General features: G+C 53.2%; 3 protein-coding genes across 4 annotated transcripts in view; 1 reads left to right on the top strand and 2 right to left on the bottom strand.

Annotated features, from left to right (window-relative positions):
• Positions 1 to 108: 108 nt before the first annotated feature.
• On the bottom strand, positions 109 to 6667 carry LOC310697466 (tetraspanin-33-like). Its single transcript, XM_083484152.1, has 8 exons — positions 6484 to 6667; positions 6146 to 6203; positions 5316 to 5440; positions 4064 to 4138; positions 2671 to 2766; positions 2287 to 2412; positions 1226 to 1387; positions 109 to 357 (listed from the first exon to the last, which is right to left on the bottom strand). The coding sequence occupies exons 1-8, from the start codon at positions 6538 to 6540 to the stop codon at positions 250 to 252; spliced, it is 807 nt and encodes a 268-aa protein (XP_083340278.1). The 5' UTR covers positions 6541 to 6667; the 3' UTR covers positions 109 to 249.
• Positions 6668 to 8220: 1553 nt separating this feature from the next.
• SMIM7 (small integral membrane protein 7) overlaps positions 8221 to 13408 on the top strand; it is a gene marked incomplete at its 3' end in the record, with an annotated part of 14876 nt that continues 9688 nt past the window's right edge. Inside the window, exon 1 of one of the 2 annotated variants that reach the window (XM_083484286.1) lies at positions 8221 to 8362. The remainder of the gene's footprint in view (positions 8363 to 13408) is intronic. The other variant, XM_083484285.1, reaches the window with a different exon arrangement.
• The window catches only part of TMEM38A (transmembrane protein 38A), a 9343-nt gene continuing 4162 nt past the window's right edge, over positions 8228 to 13408 (bottom strand). The window contains 5 exon segments of the mRNA XM_083483500.1: positions 8228 to 10063; positions 11405 to 11522; positions 11808 to 11887; positions 11889 to 11896; positions 12833 to 13170. Coding sequence (XP_083339626.1) covers positions 9833 to 10063; positions 11405 to 11522; positions 11808 to 11887; positions 11889 to 11896; positions 12833 to 13170 — 775 coding nt within the window. The 3' untranslated portion in view covers positions 8228 to 9832.

Raw genomic sequence — 13408 nt, 5'->3', positions numbered from 1 at the left:
GTTAGGGGGCGCAAATCCACGGGTTAGGGGGCGCAAATCCACAGGTTAGGGGGCGCAAATTACTTGCCTTGCCCCGGGTGCTGACAACCCACACTACGCCACTGCCGAAATCGGTTCGTGCAAAGCCTGCGGGGAGGTTAAAAGTGGCGCCTGGCCTGCCCCCCTTTTCCAATGCCCTGTTTTTGCTGCCAAAAAAAGGGGGCCCGCTTTTTGGGGAGGGAGAAGCAGCAAAATGGTTTTGCGAGAGTTTCACTTCGCTGGGCAGCTTTTGCTCCTCCTCCTCCTGACGCTCTTCCGTTTCTCGATGATGAAGTCGATCTGGTAGATGAGCAGCACGGCGAGAAAGAAGACGACTGCCTGGAACGAGGAAAGGAGGGTGTCGCAGCTGGATCAGGCCCCCAAGGGGGCCCATATAAGTCCAGCCCCCTGTCCTCGCAAAGGGAAGAAGCCCACAAGCGGGACCTGAGAGAAACAGCACACCCCCCCCTCCTGCTCTTGTTCTCCATCGTTCTAAGGTAGACTGGCTCTACGCGTGGAGGCTCCACTTCGGAATTGGTTCTTGTTCCAGTAGTTTCCTGGATCCCTCTCTCCCCTTTTTTTAAAACTGCCTTTGCGCCAGCCTCCTTCTTGTCTTTGAAATACAGACTTATCCTTGCCAAAGCCACGCTGATTCCTGTTCCAGCAGTGCTTGTCCTTCTCTAGACTTCTGCCTTCAACAACCCAGATAGGCCTGTAATTTCCTGGATACTTCCCCTCCCTTTTTTCAACTGCCTTTGCGCCAGCCTCCTTCTTGTCTATTAAATACAGCCCTTGACTTATCCTCGTAGAAGCCACGCTGTTTCTTGCTCCAGCAAGGCTTGTCCTTCTCTAGACTTCTGCCTTCGACAACCTGGATAGGCCTGTAATTTACTGGATACCTCCCCACCTACCTTTTAAACTGCCTTTGCGCCAGCCTCCTTCTTGATTTGAAATACAGACTTATCCTTGCAGAAGCCATGCTGTTTCCTGTTCCAGCAGGGCTTGTTCTTCTCTATACCTGGCCATTCTGCCTTCAACATCCTGCAGAGGCCTGTAATTTCCTGGATCCCTCCCTTTTTAAAACCACCTCGTTCTTCTCCTTGAATGCTTTCGCTGGAAGGGAGGCGCGTTGGCCTGCAGCCCTGATTTTGGGAAGAGGGACAAGATTGGAGCCTCCCCTCCTCCCCCCGGCAGCCCCTTTGCTCACCTCCAGGACCAGAAGCCCAAAGGCCAGCCCAGCCACCAAAAAGAGGTTGCTGCGGCCCCAGCGGACCGTCTTCTCCAAGCACCCCTTGGTGTGCACCAAAAATTCGGCCTTCCATGGCTTCAGCTTCTGCGTCCCGTAGCCGCACATCGTGTTCAGAACGGCCTGCGAGGAGCGGGCGAGAGAATGGGGTGGCCCCTTAGGAAGGCCCCTTTGCGACAGCCCAAAGATGCCGCCTTCCGTTTGCCCTCCGGGATACTGTTGGCGGTTGGAGGTAGACTGCCTTGGGACAAGGAGGCTCTACTCCCAACAAGACGATCTGGGGAGCCCCAAAGCAGCCGAACCAAAGGGGCCCCGTCTCGTCCAGCAGCAGACACGAAAGCCGACGGCCTCCAACTCTTTGCCCCACGTGTTCGGGGCAGGATGCCTCCGGAGCTGTGCTTTGGGTGTCTTTGTGGGTTTCACAGAAGAAGCGTCCGGCTGGCCAATGTGGGGACAGGTTGCTGGACCAGACGGGCTCCGGCTGCAGTGCTCTTCTGGGGCATATGTGCATGTGGGGAGTGCCTAGCTACACACACACACTGGATCAGGGGAAGGCCTCCCCAAGCCAGCTGGGAGTAAAGGCTCCCAAAGCCAATTAAGAGTGAGGGCTTCCCAACTGTCCAAAAGAAACTAAATGTGGGAAAAATGGGGTACCTTATAGAGATTTGCTATCTTTTAAAAAGGATGGAATGGTATTAAGTTTCTAAAAAATCAGCAAGGTTTCCTCCAAGCCAGCCGGGAGTAAGGACTCCGAAAGCCAATTAAGAGCGAGGGCTTCCCAACTGTCCAAAAGAAATTAAATATGGAAAAAATGGGGCAGCTATAGAGATTTGCTATCTTTTGAAAAGGATGGTATTAAGTTAAAATAAATCAGCAAGGCCTCCCCAAGCCAGCTGGGAGTAAGGGCTCCCGAAGCCAATTATGAGTGAGGGCTTCCAATGCCAGTTAAGAGTAAGGGCTTATAGTTAGGTTTCTACCAGTCAATGTCCACTTGAGCATGCCCTGTCGGGCTGCCTCCTCACCTCTTTGCCTCGCACGCAGCAAGAGAACGGGACGGCGCAACGCTCCAGGCTGGGGTTCGAATCCCGGCAGTCGAAGTAAACGTTCTGGGACCAGTCTTTGTAGGAGTGGACGCCGCAGCACTCAAACTGGGGAGAGAATGAAACAGGAGCAAAGGGCGTTGAAGAAAGGAAGGCTTTCCCCCGGGATTATTTAAAGGCTAAGACGAATGCTTGAGCGGGATTTGAACTCGGAGCAACAGGAGGACTCCCTTGTTCGGGCGCTGGCTGGCGAAGGGACCGGCCCAGTCCACCAGGGGGCGAAACAGCCACCCTGCCACGGGGCACCAGCAACCCACGCTATGCCCCTGCGGGAAAGGGAAACCTCGGCGTCCCTCATCCTTTTACCTTCTTTTGGATGTAGTCGATGAGGTTTTGCAGGTCCAGGTTGTCGCGGTAACGGGAGATGGCTCGTCCCATCAGCAGGGTGGCTTTCTCCATCACCTGGGACACCGTGAAGGGAGGGGAGAGAGACTACAGGAACAGCGAGAAATCTCCCCTGCGCCCGTCAAGAGTGCTGCCGGGTATCTCCGGCCAGCAGCAAAAAGTTTGGAAAATACAGTGGATGTAATAAGCCCACCCTTTGAAGCAAACTGAACAGACGTCCGGAATGGGTTAAATTAAGGTTACCAGATTTTTTTCAATGAATTTGGGGACGCTTTTCAACTCCAATGGATTTTGTAGGGGGGCTGATTTGTAAATCTGGGGACTGTCCCCAGGAAATGGGGACGTCTGGTAACCTTAACCTGAGAACCAGGGTACCACTGTGCTGGTGAAATCAAATAAGAATCATTTTAAAAGAGAAAAAGAGTGAATCTGTATGCCCGAAAAGCCGCTCTAATTCTCACGGGGATTGGACCCGGGAGAGCTTTGGGGTACAAAGCGGGCACCCGAACCACTGAGCTGTGCCCCCCTCGCCCCAAATGCCAAGCTACGCAGGCCTCGTTTTTGTTTTGTTTTGTTTTGTTTTGTTCATTTTCCACCTCTCCATTTTGATTCTCTGGCCCCATATCCGCACAAACTTCTTATCCTAAAATACAGACGCGCTTTTACACTTGCAAGGCTGGATGTTTTGCCATCTGCGGTGCTTGAGGGTCGATTCCAAAAGATCCCGCCTGAGAAACCTCTTTGCCCCTGTGGAGATGGCAACACCGAAACAGCGGCACACGTCCTCCTGTCTTGCGCTCTCTACAAAGACCTGAGGAATGGGATCATCGCCCCACGCGGACTAACCATCCCTGGGCGCTCAGCGACTGCCACAATCTCCTTTCTTCTATCAGATCAAAATGAGCAGATCACAGCAAAGGTTGCTAGATTCATAGCAGGGGCGATCAGAATAAGGGCCACTAACGGACGGCTGATTCAGGAATTTAAATGGTGCTCTTATATCAAATTTCATTTTCTGCGAACAGTGGTACCTCTGGTTACAGACGCTTCAGCTTACAGACTCCGCTAACCCAGAAATAGTGCTTCAGGTTAAGAACTTTGCTTCAGGATGAGAACAGAAATCGTGCAACAGCGGCGCGGCAGCAGCAGGAGGCCCCATTAGCTAAAGTGGTGCTTCAGGTTAAGAACAGTTTCAGGTTAAGAACGGACCTCCGGAACGAATTAAGTACTTAACCCGAGGTACTACTGTATACTGTAATGTTTTGCTGTTGCTATGGCCATTGGCTAATGTGAATATCTATCTATCTATCTATCTATCTATCCATCTATCTTTGTTTTGTTTTGTTTTGCTTACCATGCCAGAGAAGAGGAAGCCCAGAACGGCGGCCACCACCTGAAGGACGGAGATGACCAGCAAGAGCCAGGCAAACTGGGGAGAGGTGAGCAGAGAATCAGGACCGTGGAGTTGCAACGGGACACCCGAAGGTCATCCAGCCCAACCCCTCTGAAACACAGGAATCTTAGCGAAAGCATCCCGGACATCCATCCATCCATCTCTGCTTAAAAACCTCCACCGCTTCCCGAGCGAGGAGACGCTGCCGGAACATCTAGCTAAGATATCCCTAGGGCAGCTGTTCCAGCAGCAATCTCGTAAAAGTCAATTTTTGCCAGGTTGCAAATATAAGCCGCATTTTTCATGGTCGGAATTTGGGGGGGGGTGTTAACGGAGAAATCTGAGGGCTCCCTTGGACCAAAAAACAAGGACCCCAGCCAGGAATCCCAGCGCAAAAGAGCAGCCAGTCGGCTTGGTCTTTATTGAAGACAGACAGGACTCCCACCTGCCACCAGGTGGAACAAGATGGAAGCCAAACTTTTATTAGCTGCTAATCCCCAAGTTAAAGGTAAAGGGACCCCTGACCATTAGGTCCAGTCGTGGCCGACTCTGGGGTTGCGGCGCTCATCTCGCTTTACTGGCCGAGGGAGCCGGCGTACAGCTTCCGGGTCATGTGGCCAGCAGGACTAAGCCGCTTCTGTTGAACCAGAGCAGCGCATGGAAACGCCATTTACCTTCCCGCCAGAGTGGTACCTATTTATCTACTTGCACCTTGACGTGCTTTCAAACTGCTAGGTGGGCAGGAGCAGGGACCCAGCAACGGGAGCTCACCCCATCACGGGGATTCGAACCGTCGACCTTCTGATCGGCAAGTCCTAGGCTCTGTGGTTTAACCCACAGCGCCACCTGCGTCCCAATCCCCATGTTACATCCCCCCAAACTACATCACTCATACATCACGGTTACATTATGAAAGGGGAGGTCTGGTGGCAGTAATCTGAGCATCCTGGACCCTGCCCCATGGTTCCCCTTGCTTGCATTGGGCAAGACACCTAGAGATTCTGCCATGAGGGATTTGAAGCGGAGACGTTTTGCGTGCCAAGCAGGGGCCCTGCCACTGAGTTATGCCCCCTCCCAAACGGGCACCCTGTGTCCCTGGCATCGGGTGGCTGGGCCACCCCTAAAATGCTCACGGGCACCCTCAAAACAAAGGACTGAGTAGAAGACTTTGCCCATTGTTGAGGGGGTAGTGGAGGGGGGCAGCCGTACGTACCACCTTCAGAAGCAGGGTGATGTCACGCAAGGCCCCCAGGCAGCCGACGAAGGTGACGCTGAACACCAGGATGCCCACCGCCAGCAGGACGACGGAAGGGTCTGCCAGCAGGGAGTCCACTGCGCCTGGAGGGAGGCAGAGAGGAGAGGAGGGGAGAGGGTGCCTACCCACCCACCTGCCAGGTGAGAGACTAGCCCAGAGGAAATGCCCACAGCCTTTCTACACCTGTGGGTCCCCAGATGTTGTTGTACTACAACTCCCATCATCCCTAGCTCGCAGGACCAGTGGTCAGGGTGGATGAGAATTGTAGGGCCAAAACAGCCAGAGACCCAAGTTTGGGAAACAGCTGTAGGCTAAAAACCACTGTAAGCAATCGAGGAAAGGCACTCCACACATGCTCAGGAGCTATGCAATATTAACCTCACATGCAGTTTTTTCCCTTTAAGGGCCAGCAGGGCTGCCTAGGCTTTACCTCTAAACTGCCCTCCCCAATCTAATGTTCCTGGACCACCAAACCCCACTTCAAGTGAAGCCCTTTGCCCCACTGAAGATGGAACACAAAGGAAATATTGCGGAGTTTTAAAAATCTGGTGCAACTTAAAAAAAAACAGGGGAGAATAATTGGAGACGAACAATCCAGTTTCTTACAGGGCAGACAGATCCAAAATAATACAAGGATGGTCATAGAATGTTTAGAAATGAAACCGGGCAAATAGGCTGCCCTAATGTTGGCAGATGCCGAGAAGGCGTTCGACAATGTATCCTGGAGATTGACTTTTCTGTGGGTCACGAAACCCCGGCGCCAAGCAGGGTGCCCCCCCCCCACTCACCCCCTTCCTTGGAAAGCCTGGCGTAGATCCCGACGGCTACCATCAGGCCACCGGCCACCTGGAGAGGGCAGAAGAACAAGCCGTTCGTGGCATCCTGCTTTTGCAAAAAGGGCGCCACACACTCATGCCCTGTGGCTTGCTGTGGGCAGGGCAGGTCGGGGCTGTGCCAAGGGAGAGGAGCCGGCCCCGAACTCCCCGTGGCCCCGAGGGAGGCCCTGGCAAAGGCAGCCCAGCCTCTGAGAGCTGGAGAAAGCAGCCTCTGGGTGAACTCCTAAGCCCTCGGAGGCCTGCTGCCAACACAGGAGCTGGCACCAGGCGTGCCAAGGCTCTCGACTCACCCAGAAGAGGTAGCAGGAGGCAAACAAGGTGTACTTGATGACTTGGTTGGTGCGCATGGTTCATGCCCGGCCCTCTGAGCCGGGGGCCACCCTCGGGCAAGGCCTGGTGGCATGCGGGGCAGCCAGCGGTGGGCAGAGATCTCCAGCCCCCCGGCTGGGTTTGCATGCCAGGGGAGGAAGCTGGCGGGCGTGGAATGCACAGAGCAGGAAGGGAGAGGCAAGACAGTGCGCTGCCTGCAAAGGGCATGTCGGAGGCAAGTGCCAGCTTGATCCCCTGCCTAGCGCAAAACGGCAAAGACCTGATGAAGAGAGCACAGCAGAGGTTATATTTCCTGAGAATCCTCCGGAAAAACAATCTCCCAAAGGACCTGTTGATGGCATTTTACCATTGTACTGTGGAGAGTGTATTAACTTATGGTCTCTGTGTGCGGTTTGGGAGCTGCACGGCCAGGGAGAAAACAATGCTGTCCAGGGTTGTAAAGACTGCAGAGAGAATAGCTGGGTGCACTCTTCCCACCTTGGATCAAATCTATGCTTCCTGGTGCCGTAAGAAAGCTGCAGAGATAGCGCAGGATAGTGCGCACCCCGGAAATGATCTCTTTCAGCTTCTGCCTTCTGGGTTATAAAGACTAGGACTAGCCGCCTGAGAAACAGTTTCTACACAAATGCGATTTTGGTTTTAAACGCAGTGTAAGGTAGTCTCTGGGACGCGGGTGGCGCTGTGGGTTAAACCACGGACTTGCCGATCAGAAGGTTGGCGGTTCGAATCTCCATGATGGGGTGAGCTCCCGTTGCTCGGTCCCTGCTCCTGCCAACCTAGCAGTTCGAAAGCACGTCAAAGTGCAAGTAGATCAATAGGTACCGCTCCGGCGGGAAGGTAAACGGCGTTTCCGTGCACTGCTCTGGTTCACCAGAAGCGGCTTAGTCCTGCTGGCCACATGACCCGGAAGCTGTACGCCGGCTCCCTCGGCCAATAAAGCAAGAGGAGCGCCGCAACCCCAGAGTCGGCCACGACTGGACCTAATGGTCAGGGGTCCCTTTACCTTTTAAGATAGTCTCTATGGGAGTATATTGTATTTAAAAATGGGGTATCAGAGTTTTTAGGGGGCTAACTTGGTTGAGATAGCTGGGATAGCAGGCTTGTTGGGTTTTGAATGTCTGATGTCGATTTTTCAATTTCTTTGTTCTGTATGGGACAATGACATCAAAGATTCTCGTATCGTATGTCATTCAGAGGCTCTGGGCATCTCCTTCAAGAGAGAAGGGCGGAGGCTCCGTCTGGCCCTCAAAAGCCTCTCTTAACACTGATGTAAAACAGAACAGAGGCTGGGAAGTCGGGAAGCCTCTGGGACTCTGGATTTGTGCAGGGATTCAGCCGGTCAAAGGCGTTCCCGGGATCGGGGCCGCCGCCATCACAGGCTGGCAGCTTCATGGTGAGCTGAGGGCCGGGAGGGGACCAAAGTTGGGCAAGTGGCCCCCAACCAGAGGTCGCACCCCATAAGTGATGTTAATATTTATCGTTTGTAAGATTTAATAATATTTTCTTTATATCCCGCCCTCCCCAGCCGAAGCCGGGTTCAGATTTGTCTCGAGGTGCGGGGGAAATGTAGCCGACTCAACCGAAAACCCACCCACCTGCCTGTCAGAAGATGCCCCATCGAGGGGGGTCTTTTCCCCCTCCCCAAATTGCAAAGAGGAGAGTCCAGCAAACAGGAGAGAAACACACAACACACCAGACGGAGAATCGTTTCTCAAAGGCCCTTTATTCCCAGGTCGGCTGTGTCCCCCCCACCTCAAATCTTGCACGGTGCCCACCGGGCATTTATTTGGGCGAGTGAGGGGTGTCGGGGAAAAGGCACTTTCTTGCGGGGAGACTGGGGGTGCCTCCTTTTCACACCATGGTGGGGGCCGAGGAAGGGGTCGGGGTCTTTCCCCCCCCCCCAGGTCTTCCGTTTGGGGCCGGAGCAACCCGTTCTCTCGCCAGGTCTGAACCCACACCACCCAAGCCCAGGAAAACCCGGTTGGCGTCTTCCTGGGACCCAGCCGGCCCTCAGCCCTGCTCTCTTAAGCCCAGGGATGCAGGGAGGAGAGAAAAAGCACTCTGCATGCGCGCAGAGGCCCCTCTGCAAAGCACGTGTCGGGCCCAGGGTTTTCCGCAGAAAAAACCAGTGGGTTAGAGCGCGGTGCCGGTAACGCCAAGGTTGTGTGTCCGAGCCCCGCATGGGACAGCGGCATATTCCTACGTTGCAGCGGGTTGGACTAGATGACCGCCGGGGTCCCTTCACACTCTGCGACTCTATGAAATCCACTCCGCTGAACACCCAGGGGGTGAGGCTGCCAAAGCGCACAGGGCCTTCTCGGTGGTGGCGCCCGCCCTGCATCCCATCAAATGTCAAGGAAATAAACAACTGTCTGACTTTTAGAAGACGTCTGAATGGAAGTTTTATAATGTTTGGTGTTTTATTCTGTTTTTCATCTGTTGGGAGCCACCCAGAGTGGCTGGGGAAACCCAGCCAGATGGGCACAGTAAAAATATCATTATTATTATTATTATTATTATTATTATTATTATTATTATTATTTATACCCCGCCCATCTGGCTGGGCTTCCCCAGCTGCTCTGGGAGGCTTCCAACAAAATACTGAAATACCGTAATGCATCAAACATTAAAAGCTTCCCCAAACTTTTATTTTATTTAGGGAATAATCATTCCCTAATAATAATAATAATAATAATAATAATAATAATAATAATAATAATTCCTACTGGCGGCAAGGAGGGGCAACCGAGAGAGGTGGAAAGGGCAGCTCTGAAATTCCCCGAGCAGCAAAAAATGTCAATAAATAGATAATTTAGGTGGGGTTTTGGGCTCAGGGCCCCAGAACCTTGCACACTCCCCACTGCTGCAATTGCAGCTGGCTCTGGGGAGGAACGCAAACACACAAATACACACAGGCACAGCAATGGCACACGAGTAGAACGGTGGAAGCGCTTTGCCCAGCGATTCTGGCAGGAACCAGTCAGGAGGGGGCTGGAGACGAGTCACTGCCCCACGTAATTAGGGTGGGGGTCCGGCTGGATTTCAGAGCCCCCCCCCCAAGTGCAGCAGAATCCCAGGCCGCTCTCTGTGCCAGGACAGCAGCTCTTCCATGGGGTCAACAAGGGGGGAAGCGCGAGGGTGGGCTGGCCGTTGCAAAAAGGGGTCCTTGTTTTTTCTCGAGGTGGGGGTCCTGGAGCAGCTTCTGTGTCCTGAGGAGCCCCCTCCACAAAAATGGGCGAGGAAAGGTCACACCGGGAGTCAGCCGTGGGGTCGGGCAGGGTCCCCCGTCCCCCTTCCTCCTGGGGGGTCTCACTCAGCCTTCTTGGCCTTCCTCTTCCTCGTCCCCTCGTTCAGCTCCTCCCGCGACTTGGCCGGCAGCTGGGGGGGCTGCGGAGGGGGCATTTCGTGCCCCCCTCCGCCGTGGTGGTGGTGGTGGTCGTCGTGGTGGCTGGAGGGGATGGAGCCGAAAAGGATGGGGCAGACGACACCTTCGAAGGGGGCGAAGGGGGAGCCGTGGGAGTGGGTCGCCGTCATGAAGACCTGAGGAGGGGGGAGTCGCCGTTAGTGATTCTACACCATTCGCATCCTCTCCAACGTTTCTCCCCTGAAAATAGGGACGTCCTATTCCATCCCCTCCAACGTTTCTCCCCTGAAAAGAGGGACGTCCTATTCCATCCCCTCCAATGTTTCTCCCCTGAAAAGAGGGACGTCCTATTCCATCCCCTCCAACGTTTCTCCCCTGAAAAGAGGGATGTCCTATTCCATCCCCTCCAACGTTTCTCCCCTGAAAAGAGGGACGTCCTATTCCATCCCCTCCAACGTTTCTCCCCTGAAAATAGGGACGTCCTATGCCATCTCCTCCAACGTTTCTCCCCTGAAAATAGGGACGTCCTATTCCATCCCCTCCAACGTTTCTCCCCTGAAAATAGGGACATCCTATTCCATCCCCTCCAACGTTTCTCCCCTGAAAATAGGGACATCCTATTCCATCCCCTCTAACATTTCTCCTGTGAAAATAGGGACGTCCTATTCCATCCCCTCCAACGTTTCTCCCCTGAAAATAGGGACGTCCTATTCTATCCCCTCCAACGTTTCTCCCCTGAAAATAGGGACGTCCTATTCCATCCCCTCCAACGTTTCTCCCCTGAAAATAGGGACGTCCTATTCCATCCCCTCCAACGTTTCTCCCATGAAAATAGGGACGTCCTATTCCATCCCCTCCAACGTTTCTCCCCTGAAAATTGGGACGTCCTATTCTATCCCCTCCAACGTTTCTCCCTGAAAATAGGGACGTCCTATTCCATCCCCTCCAATGTTTCTCCCCTGAAAATAGGGACGTCCTATTCCATCCCCTCCAACGTTTCTCCCATGAAAATAGGGACGTCCTATTCCATCCCCTCCAACGTTTCTCCCCTGAAAATTGGGACGTCCTATTCCATCCCCTCCAACGTTTCTCTCCTGAAAATAGGGACGTCCTATTCCATCCCCTCCAACGTTTCTCCCCTGAAAAGAGGGACGTCCTATTCCATCCCCTCCAACGTTTCTCCCCTGAAAAGAGGGACGTCCTATTCCATCCCCTCCAACGTTCCTCCCCTGAAAATTGGGACGTCCTCTTCCATCCCCTCCAAGTGTGGGACAATGCAACCCCACACTCTTCACCCCCCCTGAGCTCAGCTGTAGGTGGGGGTCTAATGGTCCCTTTATCCCAGCAAGGCCTGTTTTTTACCAAGATGGCGAAACAAATAACTTCTGTATTACCTCCAAGATTCGCCAAATACAGCCTCACTTTTGCTAAACCCGGGTTCCAACCCTTCTATCCAGCGGAAAGATTTAATTCTTTTCCTCTTGGCCCCCTGCCCTGCCCCACGGCCGTAGGCTCACCTTGCAGACGATCATGAAGAGGGTGAAGAAAAATATCAGGGTGGCTTTGGAGACAGGAAGCCAGTGAGCTTGTTGCAGCGTGAAAAGCAGCGCCCCGTATAAGCTGGCTTTGGAAGGGCTGCAAAGGCAACAGAAATTGAATTTACTTTATTTTTTATACAGTTTCGAAGCCTTTCCCCCCATTGCCTTCCGGGGGCCGCACAGTGGTGGTGGGCAGGGCCAGAGGCAAAGGAAGGTGGTGCTCCAAAGACTTTGGAACTCCCCGCCACTTGACGGTCTCCCTCCCTGTGCTTTGTTTCGTACAAAGGTGCCTGCATCGAATCCCTCTGAGGTCTTTGCTCCGTCCCTACCATCCCAGGCAGGCAGCAGCCGCGCCCAACAGGCAGCAGAGCCCTTTACTCACAAGGTCATGTGCAAGAGCTCGTTTGTTTCCGGTTTCCAGATGCCTCTCAGCAGCTGCTCAAAGTTGGACATGAGAGCGACCTCCAGATCCTGAGGAAGGAAGGAAGGAAGGAAGGAAGGAAGGAAGGAAGGGAAGGAAGGAGAGAGGGAGGGAGAGAGAGGAAGAAGGAAGACAAAAAAGATGGGGTGAGAGAGAGAAGGAAGGAAGGAAGGAAGGAAGGGAGGGAGGGAGAGGGGGGAGGAGGGAGGGAGGGAGAGGGAGGGGGGAGGAGGAAAGAAAGAAAGAAAGAAAGAAAGAAAGAAAGAAAGAAAGAAAGAGGAAGAGAGAGAGAGAGAAAGAGAAAGAGAAAGAGAGAAAGAGAGAGGGGAATGAGGAAGGGAGGGAGGAAGGGAGGGAATGAGAGGGAGGGAGGAAAGAAAGGGAGGGAGGAAAGAAGGAAGACAGAAAAGATGGGGTGAGAGAGAGAAGCTGTTTGCAGAGGGGAACGGGACTCCAGAGTTTCAGACCCTGCCTGGAGACACCGCAGGTGGAATCTATAGCATTCTGCATGCCAAAACATGGTGTTCCAGCCGTGAAACTACAACCTGCCCCCTAAGATTTCCAGACCCCATGATCTGATTTAAATTTTTTTTTTATATAATAATATTTATTAGTTTTCCAACAAATTGAACACAATACTACAAAAAACCAAAAAAAGAAAAAACATACAATAATACAATACACCACAAAAAGAAAAAACACTGCAAAACACTAACATACAACTAACAAAACAAAACAAAAAAACACAGCCCAATTTCAATATCTTATCTTTCTTCCACTAATTTCCATGACCTCCTCGCACCTCCCTTTTTGTATTCCACTTCTATTAATTGTTTCAGCAATTCCTTTCCATCCTCCTCCTCTGTTTTCTATCCTATACTGTAATTGTCTTCACACATTCTAACCTTATTTTTCCCTTTAATGCTCTATTACTCATGATCTGATTTAAAAAGGAATTCGCGCAGGGCGTGGCGGCGGCGTCCCACCTTTGACGAACCCGACGATGACCATGATGAGCCAGCCGCTGTGGTACTGGTGGTGAGCGTGGTGGACGCCGGCAGCGATCTTGCGGACCCTGACCACCTCCTTCATGGCCACGAAGACCAGCTTGACCGGCAGGAAGCTGACGCACTTGTAGAAGATGTTCAGAGGGCAGTAGAAAGTCAAGTACCTTGGGAGAGGAAAGAGCGGGAGGTGAAGCCTGCGGGACTCCCTGCCACAAGGCGAGCGGGTGAGGTCAAAGGAGGTCAGGCCAAAACTCCTGGACCAGTTTCTACACCTGAGCCTCCTTCGACCCTTCCTCATCAGGCTTGATTTCCGCACCCTTTATCATCTAAGTCACCTTCCAGCTCAGTGGCATAGCGTGGGGGGTGCAGGGGGGCCGGCCGCACTGGGCGCAACATCTGGGGGTTGGGGGCGCAAATTTACTTGCCTTGCCCCGGTGGTGCTGACAACCCACGCTACGCCACTGTTTCCAGCTTGTCCCACGTCCCTCCTTCAACTGTGCTGCCCAGAACCTCTCCCAGCAAGGTGGGACAGAATGGGGCACAAAATTGTTAGGG

The sequence above is a fragment of the Podarcis liolepis genome (genome assembly GCF_965112155.1).
Source record: "Podarcis liolepis genome assembly, chromosome: 18".
Classification (NCBI taxonomy): Eukaryota; Metazoa; Chordata; class Lepidosauria; order Squamata; family Lacertidae; genus Podarcis; species Podarcis liolepis.
The sequence above is the reverse complement of the archived record's forward strand: the minus strand, read 5'-3'. Positions and strand labels throughout refer to the sequence as shown.